At 42.1% G+C, this 25838-nt stretch overlaps 1 protein-coding gene across 4 annotated transcripts in view; it reads right to left on the minus strand.

The window, feature by feature from the left end:
• Positions 1–25838, minus strand: part of DIAPH2 (diaphanous related formin 2) — an 807400-nt gene that overhangs the window by 502820 nt on the left and 278742 nt on the right. For all 4 annotated transcript variants that reach the window (XM_074964437.1, XM_074964436.1, XM_074964435.1 and 1 more), the window contains one exon: positions 1912–2013. In XM_074964437.1, coding sequence (XP_074820538.1) covers positions 1912–2013 — 102 coding nt within the window. The remainder of the gene's footprint in view (positions 1–1911; positions 2014–25838) is intronic.

Here is a 25838-nt window from a genome sequence, read left to right on the forward strand (position 1 = left end):
CCGGTGAAGTTGGGCTAACCAGTGCGTCAACCAACACTGTCGGAGCATCTACCTGACAAGGGTTGTGGTGGCAACGTGGAGAAATTCTCCTGAACCTAGTGGGATCTTTCAGAGCATGAATATTGGGGCCACAACCCGGTTGACCTGCTGTTGCATAGCCTGGGACCACAGTGCCAGATAACAACTGTGTGGATAAGGTAAGGTGGGGAACTACCATGGTGCCACTGGAACATTCCAGTAGTCATGCTTCCAGAACGATATGGACACAGTGTCAGACATCCGTATCGTCTGAATCAAAGGAGTCACAATTCTCACCAAATGGTGGTACTGTCGGAATTACTGGAATAGAAGGCAGCAGGGACATAGCAGTTGAAATGTTCCTTCAAACTGGTGGTAAGATCGGGGCTCATGGAGACGGCAGTCCCTCCAGTGCAAACAACTCATGGGCACTCAGGGATCTTCCCAATCTCCTGGGGTATCTGTTCTGGAGGGAACTGCATCTATCTGGAGACTGACAGTTCCCGGGACACCAGTGGAGCTGGAGGAGATGGAGTGGCAGGATCTGTAATTGATACCAGCAGATCCAGCAATCAGTGCTTCCATTTCTCGGTCTCGTGAGACATGGAGTATGGCCAGAACTCATGGACAGTGCCAAATCCTTCACAGAGTTGGAGTAAAACTTACTGCCATGCTTAATATGCGCATGCTTCCTTACTTCATGGCTATGCTCCGGTGTGAAGTCCTTAGCATTGGTACTGGCGAAACACTATGGGGGTTCTGCAGTATGGGGAGCATTCTTCACCTGTTCAGGCTGATGTACAGGGGGGTTTCCCTAGCCATGAGCCGAAGCCGGTCCCATGGCATCCTCCATAAAGTCTTTCCTGAGGTAGAGAGTCTGGTTCTCTTGAGTACGGTCAGGAAAGGAGAGGCAGATACTGCGTGTGGTTATGATATGGCTTTCCCTACAGAAAGTGCTGGCGCTCATCACTGATGGAAAATGAGCAGGAGCAGGCAGTACAGGTTTTGAACCCTGGCATCTCTGGCATAACCCAGTACCCAATCCCAGGTACTGGGGGGAAGAGGGGAAGGGAGTAGTCTGGCAGAAAACACCATTTAAGTGGCGCCCCAATTTCTAAATCTGCTACAAAAAAGGTGGAATCAAACAAAAAAAATACAGAACAAACAATAAATCTGAACTATGAACAGTTTGGATATTTTTATAAACTTTTGGAGTAGAAACTCCAACTCAGACCATGTGGCGGTGAGAAGGAACTGGAGACACCGGCAACCTGCCACACCTTTATCGCCTTGGGCAAAACCATGAGGTGGCACAGGGTGCATATGCGGACTGCCAAACAACATTATTTTCAAAAGGTCAGGGTGCATTATGTGCATGCATAACCCTCAGTGGAATACAATTACTCAAAGAACAAGGTCTACTGACCGTCAAGAGCAGTAAATCTTGAGTGAGTTTTGACTGGAAATGTGCCTAGACCTGAAGAGAAAACCATTTGAAGTAGCTACTTCTTTGACTCTCTTTTTCCTCCTAAGAACCTATGCCCAGACCCACAGAAGTGACTGCAGGCTTGTTGAGAGAATGCAGTTGTGCTCCTACTTTCCCACTGCATGAGTCTGGAGAATCGTCAAAACCATTTTGCTACACTGCGTTTCACGCAATATAATGCATTATTTGTCCAGAGTTCAGCAACAAGCAGATGAATAAGGAACTGGGTTCTGCAGAACAGCTGCAGCATCATGAGGAAAATAAATGTTTATTTCCTTTTATTATTTTCCTTGTAGACTGAAAATGACAAGATAAGAGGGGGAAGGGGAATTAACACAACAACCAGTTAAAGCTCGTTTGCAAGCTCATTTTTCTGCTTATCGGATAAATGATTTAATACTACTTACACAGATTTTGTGCTGTTTTTCCATCCAAGATTCTTAATTCTTTAACTCGTTTTTTTGGCAGAACTACTTTCTTTTCTTCTGTATCATCTACTGCCTTTTTAGCTGTAAAATAAATGTGTACATATGAATTTCTAATTCACCAATAGTAGTTTTAAATTTTTAACAGATACAACTTCATTTAAGACACTAATGCTACCTTAGAGGGGAAAAAATAACTTCTCAATTTTTCTTCAGTTCAAGGGAAAAGAAACATGTTAACTCACAATAAGATCTTCTCAAACACAATGGCAAATAAAACAAAATTAAAAAGCAGTAGAAGGGCCATACAGAATTTACAAACTGAAATTTGATAGGACACTGGGATGTATACTTCCGCTCTTGCAAAAATACTAAAATCACAGAAACTGGTTTTCTCAGTTTTTTCTTGGATTTTGAAATCCAACACATTCAACAATAAACTCTCCAGTGATTCAATACAGGTCAAAGAAGATGAGAGCTATCTGCTGAAGCACCGCCATTTCCTGTACCGTCCTCAAGGTTTCCCTCACAAGAACCCATCAGTCACAAACCAGTTTTGTTTATGAGATCTAATGACAATACTCTCAAAACTGTAGGCATCTATTACATTTTTAATAATTTAATCAAAATTATAAATACCATTGTTGTAATGCATAAAATAAAATCAGAACTATTATGAATATTCTAGGTTTTGGATTAATACATTTGCTTATCTGACTGAAAGTTTTATATTTGGAACTTATAAAATGATATATACTAACACACACCATTTAAATTTTAAACACGTACATACGAACACTTTTTTGCATAACTGGACAAATATTTTTCATGCAAATTTCACAGGTACCAATTAAATTAATCTTAAATTCTATCAAGCAAATGCACACACATGGCTTTCTTTATATCTGATGGTCCTTAGAGGTAATACAAAAAGGGAAAAAAGGGTTTGTAGATTTGCTTTTTAAGATGCTTAAAGGTGGTCTCTAAAAGTTCGTTGTTTGTTTTTCAACTTTAGGAAATTCATATTTTTATTATTCTGGAAGACAATAATGAATGCCAAACTAATGAAATTATCTCATCACAAAACACACATGGATGACAGCTGACCAACGGAAAAGAGAAGGCACATTTAGTCGTTCTGTGTACAACTTGCTCTTTGTTTGTTTACACTTTTTGAATTTCCAGTGACCAATGAACGTTTGGAAGAAACCAGGTTTCTATCAAAAATGCAACACTTCACATCCTTCAACTGTAACATGGGAGTAAACACCACACTTCTTCCAAGAGCCCTCTACCCAAAAAAAAACCTAACAAAACAAAACACTTTCAGGAAAACCAGGACACAACCGCAAAAAATCATTTAACCTAGCTTGTACCCTTTTCTAGGTCATCTTTAAAAATGATGATACAAATATTTGTCCATTTGAGATTAGAACTTCAATGCCTTCTGAGACATAACTGAAGGATACAAATCAAGAATGTGTAACTGTCACCTAGGATCTGATCCTAGAAACACTTCTACACACAAGTAACTTTACACAACAGAGTAGGTCCATTGAGCGCAATAGCAATGGCCTACTCCCATGCTTAAAGTTACTCAAGTGTTCATATCTGCAGAATCAACAATTCAATTAGTATATAATGATATCAAAAGCAGGATTAAATTTTACAACTATCAGTCACCAATAGACTCATTGGCTATCACCTCCCTCTGTATTCAATTGAAAGCCTTCCCCAGTGTCTGGGGGACAATCTTGTCCCAATAACTGCCCCACTTCCCACTGCTTCCCTTCCTGTAGTGAAGTTATATGGACCTGCATTTCCAAAATGTCATAGTTACTTGTTTTCAGGATCGGGAAGCAATTTTTTTCCAGTCGGGCGAAATTGGTGACGATCTGGTGGGGTGTGTTATGATGCGTTTGATATATATATATATTTTGGGGGGGGGGTAGGGGGGAGTGGAGGTTTGGTGGTGTGCGCGCGCGCATTCCTTGCAGCATTGTGCAGCAGTTAGATTAAAAGGAAAAACAACGGGAATTTTAATATTAAGAGATAATGTACAAATGTTTTGTTCATCATAATTTGCAGCCAATGTCCAGTGAAAATAAAAAGGGCCAGATCCCAGAGTTAAATGAGACCCGGGATTTGGCTGGTACATCTTTTGTCTGTAGGAAGAAGGGTAAACCTTAAAATTTCACAGACAGAGGTTCCCCTGGCTACCTCCCTCACAGATGGAGGGCTAGAGTATTCAGAAGTGAGCTGAGTCCTAGAGATAGGCTGAAAAGAGTCTACCCTGAATCACTGGTTATATGGTTGGAGCCCTGTAACTCCGCACAAGATCCAATTAAATGATGGTGCAAGAGAAGGGGCTAGCATAAAGCACCCCTCATCTATTGTTAAATTAAGAAAGTTACTGCCAGCAGTTTAAAGCGATTTTGTCGTTCATTTACCCACATGTCTTGATCAATATTTGTAAATTGTCATCAGAGGGTCTACTCTGCCACTGCATTTGCTCCTGTTTATTATATGGTAATGGACATTATGCACAGGTGTTGTTGGGAGAGCTCTCTTGGGAAAGTAATGACAAATATTTACTCCTCAGACAGTAATGTAATAGTTAATATCCATGCAAATTTTAACGTTCACACAGTAGCATAGACCTGTGGCTAGTAAAAGTACTGTGGTAAGGCAGTCATTCCAAATTTTCAATAATGATTAAAACTAACAACTCAGGTAAGTAGCAGTAATTACTTTACTAAGTAACATATTTCTACTACATTTTCTTATTTCTTACAAGTCAAATATTTTATATAATATTGTGTTAAAAATTCATTAGTTTTGCACTGATGCGTGGATATCAGCATAAACAAACTCAACTTGGCTATGATCCTTTCCCTAGTCTAGTTTAGTAAAACTGTCCTTTTGTAATGTTTGTGGTTACAGCACTCCCCTATTAACTTATATCCCAGTAGGTACATGCAACATGACAAGTTGTTTAGCTGCTATATGTAACCAAGATTAAAATGCAGTTTAACAAAGTAACATTGAATGATTAATACAGTAATAGCTAAACATTAATCAAAAACCTAGAGAATGCAACCCGGTAGTATTTCCATTCATCTCTATTATTTATACCATTATGCCTTATATTTGAAAGAAATCTGTAGGTTTAAAAAAAAAACACATTTGAATGTGTGTGTAGGTGTATATACACACACACGCGCGCGCTACTAGAGATAAGGATATAGTTAAGTCTTCTGCTGCCATTGCTTTTTGCATTCTCTCCCCCTCCTCTCCCTTCACTGAGACAATATATTGTGCATTAATAGGATGTGTCACTCAGAGAATTAATTATATTTCATTATTAGTTACATTGATTAAGAGTTGCTCAAGTTACCATGGCAACCTTAACATATATGTTGAATTATACACCAGTAGGTGCGTGCTCAATGAGTTTAAGTAGTATAACCATATTTGCATCTGCAGTAAAATACATAGGATAGATTTATGTCAGTGATCTTAAATGACTATGTAAATTAACGGGGAAAATATAAACAAATGATTCTCTATTCTAGCTGGACTGCAAAGCAAATAAGCATAATTTTAATTTTAAATCCTACTGAATACCCTTTACCATGGCATCTTGACATCTCCATTTAATTTAAAAATTGAAGAAATCTACAAATGGATGACAGTAAAATTCCCAGATTATCAAACTTTTTCAGAGTGTAGACTCTGCCCTAATGAAGACAGTTTCTCAGACATCTCTCCCATTCAGTTGTGTGGACCACTTTCCTCTTTCATTCTTCTTACAACATCCCCATGGAAACTATAGCATTTGCGTAAATGGAAGATAATATTAGAGAAGTAGTGTATATCTAGCTTCCTTTTGATGGAAAAAAGGAGTGATCACATAATAAGCAAGCTCTTGAAATCACATGCATATACGATGGTAAGTATGAATAAAATCATGTAGGAACCTTCACTTTGATCACAGATACATTATTATTTTTTTTTTTTTTTTTACTTTGTGACTAAGAAATGTCTGTGTCAGATGTTATACTAACATGCATTGTTGACTTCAGCTTAATACAGTACTTGTTGTGGACCACATATGCAATGTGTTAACAAACATGTATCTGAAATAAACTGACTTCATGAAACAAGAGCAAGGTCAGACATTTCAACAAAGGCAATTTTATTTTTGTCTTGTAATTTCCGTAGTTTTTGAGCATGGTGAATCTTTTGACAATGTTTTCTGCAACAGCCATTACTTTACTGCAATCTTTACATGTGTGCTTGTGTATGCACATACACACAATAGTTGAAATATATATAAAATGTGTATACAAATGTTAAAATATAATACTTAGGAAGGAAGATGTCTTTAGACTCAATGAGTTGCAGTACAGAGATATATTTATATATATACACACACACATACACACACCACTAAAGTCTGAAATCAGATTTCTTGTGTCAGAGAAAAGGTTGCTATACAAATTTTGATTTCTTATTCGTACTCATGTAGAGTACCGATTAATATGTTAAAAGAGAAAGAGGAAGTGATTTATAAATTCTGTGTCAGACCCTTATCTCAGGGTTTCCAGTACATTAAATGTTTGTGTTATTTAGAATCCTAAATTCATTCTGAAACAGTGTTTGTGTTATAATTTTATACTAATTGTTGTTTTTGTAATTTACAAATATATCTCCCAAAAGGGATACTGCATTGAAAGAAGCGAATATAATTTTTACTTAACCTGAAACCTATTAATCAAAAACTGAACAAAAAGGGGGAGGGGGGGAGAAAGCACATCACTGGGAAGCATTTGTTCAGAAAACATATTTCAACAAAAACAAAATATTCATAGATATGTTGAAAATCAGGGTAATTAAGAAATTAGCCTCATTCTGAGTGTTATTAAAACAAAAGCAGGTTACAGTAAACAAGCATACATTGTTTCATTGTTTTACTTGGTTGAATGCTGATTTATACATTAATTATTCTTCACTGGCAAACTCCTGTATTCAAAATACTTGGTTCTCAAGAAAAAAAAAAAACCAACACATAATGAAACGGACAGCACGAGATTAATTTTAAATAGAAAACAATACTTTTTTTTTTTGTTTAGTCTGCTTTAAAGATAGATTTCCCTAAATTGGGATGAGTGGAACCTTTCTTAATTAATTCACTAAATTAATTCACTTAATTATTCACTAAAAGACCAAAAGAAACGTATCTTTTAACTTCTGCACATCAGTGCCTTATAATCTCTACACATATACAGTGATTTCACTTTTTTATTCTTTGCTTCTCTTCACTCTCTGCCTCAACCAGAAAGGGAGAGATAATGTGACTCAAATCAAGGAAAATTAAAAGGTTCAGGTGTTGGGAAAGGCCAGCAACAACTCTTTCCAGAACAACAAAGAGAGTCTAAATTAAACATGTCGGTAAGCAATCAAGATTTTGTTTTCATTTGGTGTTATGTTCTATCTTGTGAGTAATAATGTATTTGTTTATCAAAGCTGGAGGAAAAAGAGCTGATGCAACCTGCTGTAAGAGATTGTTTTCCATTCCATTCTTCTATGTTATGTCCTGCATGTACAGCTGTAAAGCATGTGTCTTCAGTGATACCTACATCTGTGAACTAACTAATATATCCCACAGAAAGAACTATTTCCATTTTACACCTGTTTATCATATGAAGACGTAACAATGACATTACTCAAAATGTTCCAGAAGTTCAAAATATATAAAACAAGATTAATGGTACTAATCACAAGGAACATACACAAACATGTTGTAATGGTTCAGAGACCTAATTAAGAGGAGGGAAGGAGGTTACTCTAGTAGTTGGTACAAAAATCTGTAAGCACACATGGCTTTTCTAAATTAGCAGTTGTATGTTAACTAATATACTTGTACACCAGTTCATTCACTCAATTACAGAACACCATTAAATGTTACCACTACAATATGTTTAGCGGCCCTAACAGCATTAAATAAATTTTATATTTTACCCTTTGAGTTGACATTTTCTCTTTTTCTTTAATTAGTTGGTTTTAGAGTTTATAAAAGGGACTTTGAGTGCAGCCTAAAACAACATTCAGCACAGTGAGCATCCCTTCAACTTCTCAGACAAACACTATATTAAGATGGCATTAAAGTTGAGACCACATCAGCATAACACTTTGATTGATTGATGCATAAGTGTTTGTAATCCCAATATAAAAGAAGATAGTGTTTTAGAAAGAACAGTTACTTACATTACAGTAATTGTGGTTCTTGGAGGTATACTGTCCACACAGATTTCACTCTTGATGTGCATGTGCCCCAGGCACACAAAATCAGATTTTTGAATAGCAGTGTTCAGTGTGCCCGGGGAGCCTTCACAACCAATGAAGCTGAGGCGATAAGGGTCAGAGTGGTCTCAACCACTTCTTACTTCCTTCACCAATGAAGAAGTCCTTACGGAAGGATTAAAAATTAGCAGGTTGTGGGATCCATTTGGACAACACATTTTGAAGAACAACAATTTCTGTAAGGTAAGTAAGAGTTGTTTCTTTGAACAATTGAATACACAGATTCCACTTTTGGTGATTAGCAGGCAGTATACAATGCCTCGAGATGAGTAAAAAGGAATCCTACTTGAAGATCAACCAATGGACCGCTGTACCGAAACTTGCATCTGGTCTAGAGGCCAGACCCAGAAGACTTGAGAGTTCCTCTTAGGGATTCTTGCCTAAATTGTCTGACCCATTTCCAGGGTTATCCATGGTGAAGATGGGTCAGAGTCTAGCAGATATGCTCTGTTCCTCTGAAGAAGCTCAAGAGTATTCTTCTTTCATAGGAGTGATTTGGACAAGTGTCCTCTGCCTATTAAGGGCTATAGTTACTTATTTCCTCTCTTCATCTGACCAAGGCTAAAGATGTCAGTACCAGTCCCCTGGCTGAATCAGCCTGTGCTGAGAACAGTCTTGGTGCTATCTTCCATCCATACCCATGAGTCCAGTTGCTGGTGCTGATGTGCTCAGTGTAGGCATTTTCAGTGCAGTCACCATAGGTACAAACTTATCTGGCACCAGGACACTCAATGCCAAAAAGAGGTTTGCCGACTGAGTGCTACTGAGGGGGAAGGGAAGAAGGTGGCACAGTGTTTATTATGTGAAGTGATCATCGGTGCCAATTTCTGTAGCTCTGCCTTGAGGCTTTGGAATGTTGGAGCATTGGGGGAGGATTTTTATTTCCTCACAGGGAGAGAGATTTGTATCTACCCTGGTCCTTGAAGTGGTGATTTTTACAGCCACTTTTTGAGTCAACACAGAGCAAAAGAATGGGACCTCTGAGTGTGCTGTGAGCTCTGGGTGACATGAAAGATCACCAGGGCATGAGAGAAGTGTGACTGACTAGGTGGAGACTCTCCAATTGCTTATTGGGATCAAAAAATGTCTGATGTTTCTAAAAGATGCAGCTGCAGCCTACCTTTTCAGAACACAAAAATAGGCATACTGGGTGAGACCAATGGTCCATCCAGCCCAGTATCCTGTCTTCTGACAGTGCACAATGCCAGATGCTTCAAAGGGAATGAGCAGAACAAGGCGATCATCAAGTGATCCATCTCTCGTCATCCAGTTCCAGCACCTGGCATTCAGACGCCAAGGGACACCAGAGCGTGGGGTTGCATCCCTGATCATCTTGGCTAATAGCCATTGACAGACCTATTTTCTTTGAACTTATCTAATTCCTTTTTTTTTTTTTGATCCAGTTATAGTTTTACATCCCTTGTCAAAGAGTTCCACAGGTTGACTGTGTGTTGCGCGAAATAGTTTCTTGACTTCAGAGTGTGCTTTGAAAAAGATTTGCATACTGAGCAATGCTCAGAAACATGTCCTTCTAGACATAAAAGACATCTCAAGTGCCCATTGCTTACAGGCACTGATATGTCTCAGGTCTGATCAATCTCAAATCCTGGAAACATAACGTCGACAATTGTGGTTCTATGTGCAGAGGCAAGGAACCCTATCTTGCCCATAACATGAAGTAATACTTTATATAAACCAACTGGTTGAATTAAACTTAGGCATACGCTTACCACCATATTGGCCAGGTGCAGTGGGGGTTTCTTCACCATCCTCGCAGCAGGTTCAGGTGGGCTCTGTTCATGCACAGCATGATGGGTGGTAGGCTGTATGTTGCAACTCTTTATTTAGGTGTATAGCGGATGTTCAGTGCAGGCACTCCATAAATTAAGGCACAAAAGAACAGATAAATGGCTTGGGAAAAGAACTGATCAAAGGTGCTTGGTAATTGAGCAAGCCGGGGACAGCTGGGGACTCCTCTGATTGGTACAGCAGGGAGCCAACCCCCCATCATTATAGTCCACCTTAACCCCTCCTACAAGTGGGGGGGGGGGGTCAGTAAGGTCCCGGCAAGGGAATTCCTGGGGGACCTGCATGAAAAGGGGTGGAAGCCCCCTGCACCTCTGGAATTGGAGGTTCCTGGCAGTGGATCTGCTGGAGGGATATGAATGGAAAGGTGTGGGGTGGGGGTGGGCTGAAAAAAGCACTCCCCCCCCACTGAATTGTGGAGGTTTTCTCCTGCGCTACAGGTTAGTCCCAGACATCTAATAATAAAGTTGCGGCCTGATTAGAGCCATATCTAATGTCTCCTGTCATTCTTTTGGCATAGCCAGACAATGAGATCTTGCACACCAGTATGCATGTACACCAAGAGTGAAATCCATGTGGACAATCACTTGAATAACGCCCTGGCCCCGTGTCCCGCCACAGAAAAATGATGGCTGAACATCTTGACTGTTAAGTTTTGCCAGTATTGTCATCTGCTTTTTGTTATAAAAATATCTATTAAAAAAACAGAAGAGTTGCACAGTGCAATTTAAACAGACACTGCGTGGCAAACATACAATGTGAAGCTATTTTACATAAAGAGATACTGAGTAAGAAGAGTAATGCAGATGTCTGTTCTCTTTACGTAAAAAGCATCACTCTATCAGCAGTTTTGACAGTAATGTTACAGTGCGTTAGTTCCAAAATACGCTATTATATTATAAAACCTTATTGAAAAGAATACATTTCTATCCTGGATTTCAATTGGACTTTTTATGCTTTAAATAATATGCAGGAAAATTATCTTGATATATTATGTATAGTAATCATGTGGCTGATGTATCTTATGTTTACGGAGGAATTAAAAAAAAAAAAGACCTATACTGAAACATGAAATGGCTGTCCAGAACTAGAATGAGTTCAGACTCAGATTACAGGTTTCCACTCACTAACTGGACTGAGGAATATCTGTTTATTAAGAGCACCATATCCAGTGTATTAGAGGCTACAGTCTATTGAAGCTGCACTGCCTTGATTTCATAACGTATTGTGACAAAGTTCCTCCCCTACCTTGGTGGGTCTTGCTCTTACTGGCGGATTTGCTTGCCTCGGAGATTCAGGCCAGCCCTCAGTTTGGCTGTTTTCGTGAACCCACGGTCCAGGTCAACTCCTCCTGTGTCTGATCAGGATTTGGGAGATTTGGGGGGAACCCGGGCCCACCCTCTACTCCGGGTTCCAGCTCAGGGCCCTGTGGAATGCAGCTGTCTAGAGTGCCTCCTGGAACAGCTGTGCGACAGCTACAACTCCCTGGGCTACTTCCCCATGGCCTCCTCCCAACACCTTCTTTCTCCTCACCATAGGACCTTCCTCCTGGTGTTTGATAATGCTTGTACTCCTCAGTTCTCCAGCAGTATGCCTTCTTACTCTCAGCTCCTTGTGCCTCTTGCTCCCAGCTCCTCACACGCGCACCACAAACTGAAGTGAGCTCCTTTTTAAACCCAGGTGCCCTGATTAGCCTGCCTTAATTGATTCCAGCAGCTTCTTGATTGGCTGCAGGTGTTCTAATCAGCCTGTATGCCTTAATTGTTTCCAGAAAGTTTCTGATTGTTCTGGAACCTTCCCTGTTACCTGACCCAGGGGAAAGGGACCTACTTAACCTGGGGCTAATAAATCCGTTGGCATCCTCTTCGTGAAGGAAATCAGGTTTCTTCTGTTTCCAAGACTCCCCCCTCACCAAGAAGAGATCAAATGCAGTTTATAACAACTAACTTAAAAATCCGAACTCTTAATCTCTTACCCTTGAGTGCAGATGCAATCACAGCAGGCGGGCAACCATGAACTAGCAGCAAGTGTAGTACTCACCAGGTGGTAACTGGTTTATCTAGGAAGCTGAAGGACTAACCCAGCCTGACTGGGCAGGAAGTTTTCCCAGAACAGTTCTATAAACTGTGAGTTTCCTTAAACAGGAAAGGAATATATTTAGGATACTGTTTCCCAGTACCCAGAAGCCAGTTCTTAGGGGGAAACCAGTAGGCAGGCATGGGACTTACTTTTTCCTGTCAATAAATTTCAACTCAAATCCCTCCCCTTTCTCTCAGACACTGCTCATCCTGAGAAAATGCGCCATCCAGGAACAACTGCTGTAACACCCCTGAGCTGACAGGGGTCCCTATAATTCAAAATAGACTCTGTCCTCTCTCCCTCGCCTTGCAACTGGGACTCTGAGTCTTTCCTTGGTCCCTCTGCCTCCCAGGAATAGCCACTTCTCCCTGAGTTACTAACACAGACACCAGGAACCAAGGTAAGCTTCACAGGGGGTTACAAACAAAAAGTGATCATCCTGTCAAAGCTACTTAATCCTGATGATAAAAAAATGGGCAACTTTGTCAGAGAACTACGACAGAGTTCAACGAATGGACTCAGTACTCTGTTAATGAAGACGTCATTTACTGCTTCGCTTGCCAACACTTTGATAGTAATTCCTTACAAAAGGCTGAAAAGGCTGGGAAACGAGTATTTACTGATTATAGATTTTCAAAGTGGAAAGACATGAGCGATCTGTTTCAACAGCATGTAGAAAGCGTATGCCACAAATAATTGTCTTTTGGACTGAATTTTTTGTGATTCTAGACAAAAGAAAGATCTATTGCTTCAAATATTTCAACAACTAGATTGAAAGAAGTTTAGGAGACGAGGAAAAGGCGATATCCAAGCAACATTTTTTTGAATGTCAAGCATTAGACCAGTGGTCCCCAACCTTTCTGTGGCCAAGAGCACATTCATGCCTTCAGAAGAGTGTGGCGGGCAGCGACGCTTCTTGGCGGCATTTCGGTGGCAGGTTCTCCAGCGGATGCACTCCTCTCCTCTTCGTTCCTTGGTGCCGGCCCTGATGGCAGATGCACATAAATGCCCCGGTGGGCGCTAAGGTGCCTGGAGGCACCACGTTGGGGACCACTGCATTAGACAATCAAGTAAACTTTGCTAAATTCCTTGAGATATTGGAGACAGATACAAACCTACGTTCAAAAAGGGAATGTTGGAATGGTCGTTACTTATCTCACAAATGTCAGAATGATCTAATTTGTGTTTCTGGTGAACAGAGAGAACAACAACAGCTGACATTCAAGATCAAGAAATGACTATTTTCTCCTGTTTCCCTTGATGAGATTAAAGACATTTCTAAGAAGGAACACCTTACTCTAACTATCCAATACCCTCATGTAAAAGAAAGAGCTATTGATAATTATCAGATGTGAAAAATTTGTACTGATTCCTTAGCAAACTTTATCTATGACCAAGTATGCAGTATGAGACTCCACTTGAAGTTTTGTGTGGGACAATGCTATGACAGTGCAAACATCATGAATGGGTGGACTAACAGAGTTCAAGCAAGAATAAAAGAGAAGGCTCTCCATGTGGGTACATTCACTGCCACGCCCACAAGCAAAACTTTGCTTTAGTCAACACTATCTCAGATATGCCCAAAGTTACAGAATTCTTTATCATTGTACAAGTGTCATGTCACTTTGTAGTCAAAAGCAATACCAGACACAAGTTATTTGTTCAAGCTCAGAAACAGCTCCAGCAGAAAATTATTCAGCTAGAGTAAATGACAGCTACCAGGTGGTTTTATTGGATAAAACTGCACTATGAAGCCATTCTCACTGTATCTGAGTCAGCACATATCATTCAAAAGTTTTAGCCGAGCCAACTGGATTCCAAGCTAAGATAAAGTCACCTTTCTTATTGTATATGCTTATCTTGAAAAGAATAACTGGTGTGACAAATGCATTATCAGAGCAACTTCAATAAAGTGGACTTGTTTTACTACGTACTACACACGATCAAAGGAATTCAAAAACAACAAGAATCAGCAAGATCTGATGCAGCGTGGGGGGAAATAGTGGAAAATGCAAAAGAATGTGCTGTTGGTATTGGTACTGAACTGGATTTTAGGACAGCTGAATTGTCTAAAGTGCCCCAAAAGAACTCAAAGTTTCCAAGTTTCTTGTTGATTATCTGTCAACCGGTACTATTGGGAAAAGTAGTATTGACGAGACAAGTCTCTATGATACATTTCAAAAGACTTACTGTGTGGTTTTTGACTATTTAATTTCCTATATTTCAGATATGCTTTGAACAAGATCCTGTCTTGCGGAAGTGATGAGGACCTGTTTTACAAGTCATCTGAAAGGCTGTAACAGCAAGCACAGTAAGGGAAGATTGTCACCTACTGGATCACCAATTTAAACTTCTTAATCACTTGGATTTGCGTAAAAAGTCTCCAACTCTAAAACCATCTTAATGTATGATACTTACACCATACTGAAATCTCACAAGGTATGACCGCAGTACAACATTAATTCAGACAAATCAGCAGAAAAATATCAGATTACATATGTACTCATATTGGGAAAACAGGGATTAGAAAAGGGAAGCTTTTGGTCACACAAAAAGTGGATGAATCAGTGTGGATATCAATTGAGACATTGGACCTTACATATAATGTATGATGCAATTCAGCAACTATTTCCCAGGTGTATGTGTGATTATTGAATTGTGGTTGAAAAATCTCCAAAAAGCCCTTCCAAGAATACGGAAAGTACAACTTCTAAAACTGAAATATTGTGTATCATTTTACCTTCATGATTAACAAAGAATTCTAGTGTGACTGAGGAAAAGAATTCACAATTTCTCTTTCTCTACTGAATGTTATATATAGCATACTATATGTCAGGCACAGAGAACAACACAGTATAGCTTTAAAAATGAAAACTAATTTTCATAATAATCCTTCTGAATGAGACCGAACTTGGTAAAATAAAGCATACAAAGAGAAAGTATGAAAATGTAACAATATAAAAGGCACTGATGTTCCACAGTTATTAAACCAAGGATTTAACAATGAAAAACTGGCCAGAATCAGAATTTATTAGCAATATTATTTTAAATGTCCATAAAAAGCAATTTAACTAAAAATCAGACAAACAAATAATGTATTCAAAGGTATCCACATTATAAAGAAAAATATGAATAGGAAATAGATTGCCCTCTAATTATTCCACTTTGCTGTTCATTTTTACAATCCACCTTGGTAATAAAGAGAAGCAGTTAAATGCAGGCTTGGATAAAAGTTATTATGCCCTTTGCATTTTAAAGCAAACATGTACAATATTGTAGAAGCACTTCTGCATCAGGTTACTAGAATACCAAGTCATTCATTTTCTCTCAAAACCTTGTTAATTTCAGGATTATGTGCATTAAAAGTTTGAAAGAATTATTCTACTTAAAGTTAAAATACTGTTTAAAACCATCAAGCCATATAAATCCTTTCCATTCCAACAGTAGAGAATTATCAGTCTAAAACCTAGCACTTCAATAAGTTAGCTTCCACTACAATTCACAAGTGGGATGAAAATTGTAAGACTAGTTTCTTATTAAATCTCTTTTCTCTCCCTACCCCCCAAATCCACTTTTTAAACAAGGAATTTAAGCAACTTGGCATCAGAGTCTCTTTTTTACGAAAGCTACCAGCAGACAGTCTCTCAGAAGAATTCCCCAGTGTTACATTCAGCATTGGTGTGTAATAAACTGAATAGCAAAGACCCTCCCATAACCTACTCAGTTCTGAACCTCCAAGGAAGTGGTATTAGCTATTTGACATTTTTCACTTGGCACTGAAATTATGTCCTATCTGTCCTTAAAGACCTATATGGTAGTAATAAAGGCAATAGATCCAGGTTCCTGGCCATATTCTAATTCAGATCATTACATTCTGCCTTAAATAACATTTATCCTACAGGTTTCAGAGGGGAAGCCGTGTTAGTCTGTATCACAAAAATAATGAGTCCGATGCATCTGATGAAGTGGATTATAGCCCACGAAAGCTTATGCCAAATACATTTGTTTCTCTCTAAGGTGCCACAAGGACTGCTCGTTGTTTCTCCTACAGTTTCAAAAGAAATATTTCTCTCTCTCTCCTTAGGTCTCATCTCCCATCATGTATTTTGGGGGGTAACAGAATAGATTAGATTGTTTCAAATGGCTATCTAAACATTTGCTCTTCAGAGGTATTTTATGAGAGACATAATTCTCTTGGCTCTGACATGTAAACGGCGCAACCTCATCAGAAGCAATGAAGTTATTCCAACCTGTCTTCCAGTGTTGTAGTTCAGTTTTATACACTATATCATCACATTTACCTACTAACGCGCAAACTGGAAGATTCTGGATCACTTGCAGTAGTCTTGTATTGCAGCAGCACTTCATAAATAAGCATAATAAATAAAACTTTTTCCTATAATCATTAAATTATAGGATGTCAAGAATTAAATTACATGTCAAGGAAAAAGAATGTAAGTGAGAGAGAGGAAGACTACAGCCCCTGTAGTGCACTATATATGTACACACACACACACACACACACACACAAAATTAGGCTTAGAAAGATTGATTCTTTTCAGTAAAAGTTGTTAAACGTCGATTTCACAGTACACACAAACAGAAGAAAAAGTATTTCATATATAAAAATCAAAGTGCACGCATAGGCAAAGTCAGAAAAATACTGCTTGAGAACTGTATTTAAAATCCAGTGATTTAGACTTAATTTTTTTTTATAATTCAAATTTTCAGTTATAGAAAAATTATGAGTTTCAGCATTTTTTCCTATTTTTACTAATTTAAATGTTCATGGTTGTAGAAAATTAAGAAGCACAATCAGACAATTATTTTATAGCAGACTTTGAGATTCAAAAAGTAAGGCTTTGTAAACAGTTAAAACCACTTGTCAACATCACATAAAAATATAATAAGTAAATATTCTTAAATCAACAAATCAGATCTGTTTTTACTATTCATTCGCTAGTCCATTTGCAACAAGCCTAATTTAAAAAAAATGCTTAAAATTAACACATCCATCAAATTTATAAAAATCTGAATTTTACCAAACCTATATACAATTCAATATGACTCAGCACCAGGAAACAAACAAAAGTACAAAAGAATCTAAAGTCATGGTTTTCTAGTCTCAGGATTGAGAATATAAACTATTTATCCATCCATCTAGAGGTGGACCTGAAAATTCTTTTAAATCCAGATATGCCAACCATCTGCTAGCCACACCCACTTGCCAATTAATTCAGCAGCTGTGTGATCTAACCACATACTCCCAATGCCACCTGGTACAAATGCAAATTGCACAGCTACCCACTCTTGGTGTGAAAATAAATAAAGTGCCTCTGCTACATTTCTATCCTCCCGGTATTCATAGAAGCTAACAACCTTGACAAGGTGTTATAAAAGTAAAGGAAAGAACAGAAATCAACAAAGACACTATGTTCATCACAGATGTGTTATCAGTCTTTGATATCACTAAAATCAAAAGTTACTGTATCAAAGCTTGCAGAAAACAAAAATCCCATTAAAAATAAAAAGAATAATTGATCTGAAGGTGCATTTTATTTTAAGTTTAAAGTCTGTTCACACAATAACAAAACAAAAAAACAAATGTGCAGTGCCACCTGATTTTGCTTAACCAATGTCATCATGTTGAAGGAAATTACATTAATTTATAAATGTTTTATAAATATAGAAAGAAGGATCAGTGAGCTGTCTCAGAATAAAGAGAAGGGGTGAAAAAAGTAAAATGCAACAAGTAATGGTAACTAAAAAAAACCATGCAGGATCTAGGGTCCACAGTTAGTGTTCTAATTTACCATAAGACTCAAAGAACAGACCAAAAGCCTTTTGCACCAGTCATTTTTGGGGGGGGGGGGTTGGGGGGGGGTGGGAAGGTCATTAAGAAAAAATACTAATGTTACTTAATCCAGTCATCATCAATTGTGGGACGCACAGTAGTAGTATGGAACATCATGGCACATTGTGGTCTTCAAATAATTGTCGTCAATCATTAAACATGTTTCATTAACTGCTCCATATCAGAGTTTATTTCCTACTTAACAGTTCCAACCTGAAACCTAATGTTTTGAGTTCTTTATTTTTGGGGGGAAGGGGGGTTTGGTTTTTTTATTATTATTATTATTCTTGTTGTGAGGTGTTGGGGGGGGTTGGGGTTTTTGTTGTTTTTTTGGTTTTTTGGGGTTTTTTTGAGGGCGCGCACGCAAGTGCTAGCTCATATAGTTTTCAATACTAAATTTGCTCCTCAATTCATCCAGCCATTTTTTAGTGGTTTTACAAAAACAAAATCCTTAAGTTTCCGCTTTGTTTTACTTTTGTTCATGTTGTTGTGTAAAGGATCAAAATAGCAGTGGATGCTGATTATAGTAAAACAGTCTAAACAGAAATTACTTGGAAATACACAAAGTACAATGCTGAGGGGAAAGGAAACCCAAATATTTCCTGTTGACCTTTAGAGCAATATGTAATATCACTAAAACTAGTGAGCAAAAAAATTTAAGACAAATGCTTCAATTGACTGTATCCCTTTTATGAACAGCATTCTCACAGACAAGAATAGCTGCTTTGTGAAATGTCACGTAAGGGACTGGAACAAAGTAAATTTATCACCTATTTCTCCCTTCCTTTCTCCTTACTATTCTTCTCCACATACTGAAGTAGGGGAACAAGTCTCACACTTTCTGCCTATCTTCTCCCATGCTCTCCTCTCCCCCTGCCCAACCTGCCTTAGCTTCAACTTCTGGGACACTTAACATGGAAGTTCCAATTGTGAGCTGCCCTCCAACATTACTATTCAATATGCAGTTGGAGTAGGGTTGCCAACCCTCCAGGATTGGCCTGGAGTCTCCAGGAATTAAAGATTGATCTTTAATTAAAAATTATGTCATGTGATGAAATCTCCAGGAATATATCCAACCGAAATTGGCAGCCCTAAGTGGGAGACAGTTGGTGGAAACTGGACAAGTTTGGTAGCTGCCTAAATGTTATGGTGATGAGTGCTTTACAAGTGTCAAACATCTTAAACAACATTAGATATAAGATTAACAAATGTATTTTGCCTGTACAAATCAAGACATCTATTTTGGTTGCAAGTCCACAAGCAAAGAAAGTTAAACCTTGAAATACATATGCAATTTTTTGACATATGCTGCTTCATGGTATGCATTTTAAAGTGGAAATTGTTGCAATTAACACACAGACAACCATTTATTTTATATATGTTCGTGTATATTTAAAAATCTATGCCCAAAGAAAAATTATCACTGATGTCATCATGATGAAAAGCCATCAATGTTGTACATAGGATTTTTGATACTTGATGTGATTCACCAACATAAAAATGGAAAGTGGACATTACGGAAAAGTTACATTCCAAATGCTGCACTGGGGAAAATATTTTGGTTATCTAGCAGTACCTGTACGGGTAGCACCCCAGCAACCCTTGGAGTGGCGCCTCCATGGTGCGGTATAAGAAAAGCTGCGTGGTCCCCCACCCTCAGTTCCTTCTTGCCAGACAACTCCGAGAGAGGAGAAGGAGGGCGGGATGTGGAATAGACATGAGCAACACATCTCAAAGAACACCAGTTACAGAAAAGATAACTGTCTTTTCTTCTTCGAGTGATTGCTCATGTGTATTCCACAACAGGTAATTCCAAGCTATATCTGTTGGAGGTGGGAGGAGTTCACAGATCCCCAGGATGGAGTACGGCTCTGCCAAACCCGGTGTCATCCCTGGTTTGGGGGACAATCGCATAGTGCGAGGTAAACGTGTGAACCAAAGACCAAGTGGCGGCCCTACAAATATCCTGGATAGGGATGTGGGCCACAAAGGCAGCCGGCAAGGCCTGGACCTGAGTCAAGTGTGCCTTTACAATTGGTGGCAGGGGAACACCGGCCAGATAATAACAGGTGGGAATGCACGAGGTGATCCAGTGGGAGAGGCGCTGGGTGAAAATCGACTGACTCCGCATGAGTTCAGCTGAGGCAACAAACAGTTGAGAGGACTTCCTGAATGGGTTAGTCCATTCCAGGTAGAAGGCCAGCGCCCTAAGCACGTTGAGCTTGTGGAGGTTGCGTTCCTCACTGTACACGTGCGGCTTGGGGCAGAGGACAGGCAGGAAAATGTCCTGGCCCAAGTGATAGGCAGAGACAAGCTTAGGGAGGAACGTGGGGTGTGGGTAGGCGGAGACAAGCTTAGGTAGGAACGCAGGGTGTGGGCGGAGCTGAACCTTATCCTTATGAAAAACCGTGTACAGGGGTTCGGAGGTCAGGGCCCTGAGCTCCAAGACCCGCCTGGCCTACGTAATAGCAACCAGGAAGGCCACCTTCCACGAGAGGTGAGACCAAGAGCATGTGGCCAAAGGTTCAAACAGGGGCCCCATGAGACGGGATAACACCAAGTTCGGGTCCCACGGCAGGACAGGGGGCCTAGCATATGGAAGAAGACGGTCCAACCCCTTAAGGAATCATCCAGTCATAGCATGGGAGAACACCGTGTGTCCCTGCACTGGCAGATGGAAGGCTGATATGGCCGCCAGCTGCACCTTGACCGATGAGGGCACCAGGCCCTGGGCTCTTAGGTGAAGGAGGTAGTCCAGGACAAACTGGATCGGGGTGGCCACCAGGGAAACACCCTGCTCGGCGGCCCATCTGGAGAACAGGGACCACTTCGCCAAGTAGGTGCGGCGTATGGCGGGCTGCCTACTTTCCAGGAGTATGTGCTGGACCCCCTCCAAACATGTCCGCTCCTCCCCGCCTAGCCATTGAGCAGCCACATCATGAGGTGGAGAGCCACTAGGTTGGAATGGAGGAGGCAGCCTCAGTCCTGGGAGAGCAGGTCCAGGTGGAGCGGCAATGGCTGCGGTGGAACCATTGGCAGGCCCATGAGGGTCCCGTACCAATGCTGGCAGGGCAATCAGGAGAACCCATGCCTTGTCCATTTTTACTTTCTCCAGGACCCTGCTGATGAGAGGGAACGGGGGGAAGGCATAGTGAAACTGGTCTGACCATTACAGGAGGAAGGCATCGAGGATAGCGCCCTTTCTCAGACACCCCCCCGCCCCTCCGAGCAGAACTGGGGGCAGCGCCGGTTCCGTCTTGTTGCGAACAGGTCCACCTGTGGAGTTCCCCACACTCGGAAGAGCTGGTGAGCCACTTCTGGGTGGAGAGACCACTCGTGCTGGGAGGAGAAGTCCCTGCTCAAGTGATCCGCCCGCATGTTGCAGTGCCTGGCAGGTGGAAGGCCCTCAGAGAGATGTCGTGGGCTATGTAGAAGTCCCAAAGCCTAATGGCTTCGTGACAGAGGGCAGAAGATAGGGTCCTGCCTTGCCTGTTGATATAGAACATCGTGGCCGTATTGTCCGTGAGGACCCTGACTACCTTGCCCTGTAAGTGCGAGCAGAAGGCCACACACGCCAGACGCACCGCCCTGAGTTCCTTGACATTTATAGCTATGGGGCCGACCACAGCCCTTGGGTCTGAACGGTCCCCATGGGGGGGGGGGGGTGTTGGTGGCAAGCCAGGTCTGACGCATCGGACACGAGCTCCAAGGACGGGGCCCTGTCTTGGAAAGGGACCCCTTGGAGCATGTTGTTTGGGATGGAACACCATCAAAGAGAGGCAATCAGGCACAGTGAGGACCTTGTCCATCCTGTCCTGGGCCTGGGAGAACTCTGAGGCCAGCCAAAGCTGGAGGGGCCTCATTCGGAGCCTGGCGAGGCGGACCACATACGTGCATGCCGACATCTGACCCAGGAGCTGGAGGCACGCTCTGGCCGTTGTCACAGGGAACTTTGTGACTGTGTCAATGAGCCCCTTTAGGGTCTTGAATCTGTCCGGTGGGAGGGAGGCCTTGGCCGACGAGGCGTCCAGGAACATCCCGATAAACCCTATGCGCTGGACCGGGACTAACGTGGACTTGGTGTCGTTTAATAACAGGCCCAAGGCAGCACACATGGACAGTAGAAGCGTCACATGATCCTGCACCTGTGACCGGGAGCTGCCCTTGACCAGCCAATTGTCCAGATAGGAAAAGATCTGGACCCCTCGGCGCCTGAGGTAGGCTGCTGCCACCGACATATATTTTGTGAACACCCTTGGGGCAGTGGATAGACCAAACGGGAGGACCGTAAATTGGTAGTGATTCTGTCCCACCAGGAAACGAAGAAAGTGTCTGTGCCCCTTGAATATGTGGATGTGGAAATACGCATCCTGCAGATCCTGGAAGGCGATGATGGAGGTCAGGGAGACCATGTGGAACTTGAGTTTGACCTTAAACTGGTTCAGATCCTGCAGGTCCAGGATGGGCCTGAGTCCCCCTTTGGCCTTCGGGATAAGGAAATAGCAGGAGTAGAACCCCTTGCCTCTGAACTCCCCGGGGACCATTTCCACTGCTCCCAGGTCTAGGAGCCGCCCCACCTCCTGCTCATGCAAAGGATCCCCCAGAAGGAACAGGGGTGGGGAATGGTTGGGCGGGGGCGAAACAAATTGCAGGGTATAGCCCCGGGAGACCAAATTGAGGACCCAGCAGTCCGAGATTAGTCGCGACCACTCCATGAGGAAAACACACAACTGATTGCAGAAGGGAAGCTTTATTTAGTTCCCTTCTGGAACTATCAGTGTGCCCCCCCAGCATCCCATCAAAACCGCCTTTTCCCCGCCTGCTTCCCCTTGGAGGACCCAGGCTGCGGGGCAGGCCGTAACTGCCGCTGAGGGCACCTCTTATCTCTTGACTTTTGTAGGCAGCCTCATACTTAGGCTGGGCAGCCAGAGCAGGGGCCTGCTGCAGCTTAAACTTAGTTTTGGCTCGAGCCAGAACATAAAGACCCAGGGTCTGCAGGGTCATGCGGGAGTCCTTCATGCCATGCAGCTTTGTATCCATTTGTTCCACAAATAGACCCTTGCCGTCAAAGGGGAGATCCTGCATGACCAACTGCGCCTCACTGGACAGCCTGGACAGCAGGAGCCACGACGCCCTTCTCATGGACACCACCAAGGCCATGGATCGAGCTGCAGTGTCCACCGCATCTGACGCCGCCTGCAGCGACGCCCTGGCAGCAGCTGCATCCTCCTCCACCAGCACTTAGAACTCTTTTTTATCGCGCTGCTGGAGGGAGTCCTCGAATTTAGGCAGCTAACCCGACAAGTTGAATTCATATCTGGCCAGGAGAGCCTGGTGGTTTGCCACCCACAACTGGAAACTTGAGATGAATAAATCTTTCTGCCAAGAGTCCAGCCTCCTTGAGTCTATGTTTTTCAGAGTGGGGGCTGGTTGGCCCTGCAGCTCCCTGTGGTTGACCGACTGGACAACCAGGGAGTTGGGCGTCGGGTGGGTTTAGAGGAACTCATGCCCCTTGGTGGGTACAAAGTACTTGAGTTCCGCCTTCTTCGAGATGGGAGCCAGGGAAGCCGGCGTTTGCCACAGGGCATTTGAAATCCTTGCCACACCTTCATGGAGGGGCTAAGCCACCCTGACCGGTGCCGAAGATGACAGTATATTAAACAGGGAGTCTGAGTTCTCCTCCAGCTCCTCTGCCTGGAGGTGAAGGCTCGATGCCACCCGTTTTAAAAGTTCTTGATGGGCCCTAAAGTCCTCCTGCGGGACGGAGGGGGGCAGAGCCGCTATCACCTCATCCGGGGAGGGTGAAGAAGCCGGTACGGTGCTCTGGGTATCCGCCAGCACTGGAGGGTCCACCACCTGGTTGTCTCAAGGCACAGTACCAAGGACATACGTCCCACCAACCCTCTCCTCGGGGGCCTGGAGAGAGAGGCTGACGGTGCTTCTGAGGCTCCAGCTACTGAGCGGGCCCCCACCAGGGGCTGCATCGGAGGCCACGGTGCCTACTGGTACCACTGTGCCAGCCACTGTGCCAGGTGCCACTGCACCTGCTGTGGCACCGACGGCCCCGGCTGTTCGGCCTGGCTGGCCTGGCCCGGCCCAGCCCACGGAAGGGCAACTACAAGCAGAGCCCGGGCTGATGAACGACCTACCACTGTCAAGGGACCGGGAGGAACGGCGGTGCCTGAAGCGGCATCGCCCACGGGACCGCAATCTTGATGCGGAGGACCGATACCACCTGTAGCTGCTGCTTTGCAATCTGTTCCGACAGACAGACCTGCAACAGCGCGGTGCCAGCGATCTACGCCCCGGGCTGTGGAGACGGTGCCTTGGCGGAGACTTGGAGAGGGATTCTGAGCCAGAATGGCGACGACGTCAATGCCGCTGCCGGCTGCGGTAACCTCTGCAAGACGAGGACCTCTGGCGACATCTGCCTCAGTACTGTCGGTAATTGCTTCGTAGCGTGGAGCGGTGCCAGGAGTCCCAGTCAGATGGTACCCAGCCGGACAGTCTAACTAACTACAGGTACTAGCACTGAATGAACGAAAAGCTCTGGGGACAAGCTACAGCAAAGCTGGAGCCGAATAGTTCCAATGCACCTTCACTGGTGGCAAGAAGGAACTGAGGGTGGGGGGAGCACACAGCTCCCCTTATACCACACCATGGATGCGCCACTCCAGGGGTCGCTGGGGTGCTCCCCCTACGGGTACTGCTAGGGGAAAAACTTCCGGCACCGGTGCATGTGGCGAGCACGCATACCTATTGTGGAATACACATGAGCAATCACTCGAAGAAGAAAACATTTTGGTTACCTAGATTTTTGTGGATTCCATTTATTTGTTGCACTATATTCATTCTCCAGTCCCTACTCCTTCCAACAATAAATAGCCTTTTTTTTTTTTTTTTTTTAAACTCCCACATCAGGTATTATTTGGAATGGCTCATAAGGCACTAACCTTTTTTCACCTTGTTAAGTGTGGAAGAATACCAACTGGTGATTGGGTTAGAAGGCTAGAAGCCTAGTATTGAGGGAAGCCAGCTGGTTATCCAGGGAGTGGAAACGAGGGTTCCAAATGAAAAAAAAAATGTAATTCAATTGGCTGTGATAACGTCATATGATCATCAGCTTGGGACACCAAAAACTGCTTACTAGAATATGGCAACAAAGCTCAACTATGTTTAAACAAACAACCTTATCTTGGCCAACTGCATTGTGTTTGTCTGTCTTAAATATTATGCAGTATTCACCTGTGCCTAAGAATGGTCTAATGTCAGTCAAACTTAAAAGTCTACAAATACAATTCCTCACTTCTGAATTGCTGCAATTAGTACACTGTTTATGAAAATGTGACATCTGAACAATACACTGGAATTAGCCATTGGGATTTTAAAAAGTTAGCTTTGATTACATGGCATTTGCAGATGTCATCTGTATATGCATAGAACACTTTTTTTTTTGTCTTCTGCAGGTATGCAAATTGCAAGCAGCTTAGCAGAGGCCTCCGATTCCTTAAACAAAGATACATCCTTATCCTACCCTAATTGTTTGATTCCTTTAAAATAACATAACAAATGATACTGGTACTATTTAGCACATTCTGGTGTCATACAGAGATTATTATCCTTCTTCACAATCTACATCTTCATTTTATTTTTAATAGTATCATCCTTGGAAATGACCCCATTGAACAAAAACACGTCTCAAATCTCTGAGGAAAAAACAACAATGCAAAATGTGACGGAAATTGTTGCCTTCATCCATCTGTTGTTTGTGTGTGGATAGAGAGAGTAGTATGAAGTAAGAAGA

Source organism: Natator depressus, chromosome 9, assembly GCF_965152275.1.
Source record: "Natator depressus isolate rNatDep1 chromosome 9, rNatDep2.hap1, whole genome shotgun sequence".
Lineage (NCBI taxonomy): Eukaryota > Metazoa > Chordata > Testudines > Cheloniidae > Natator > Natator depressus.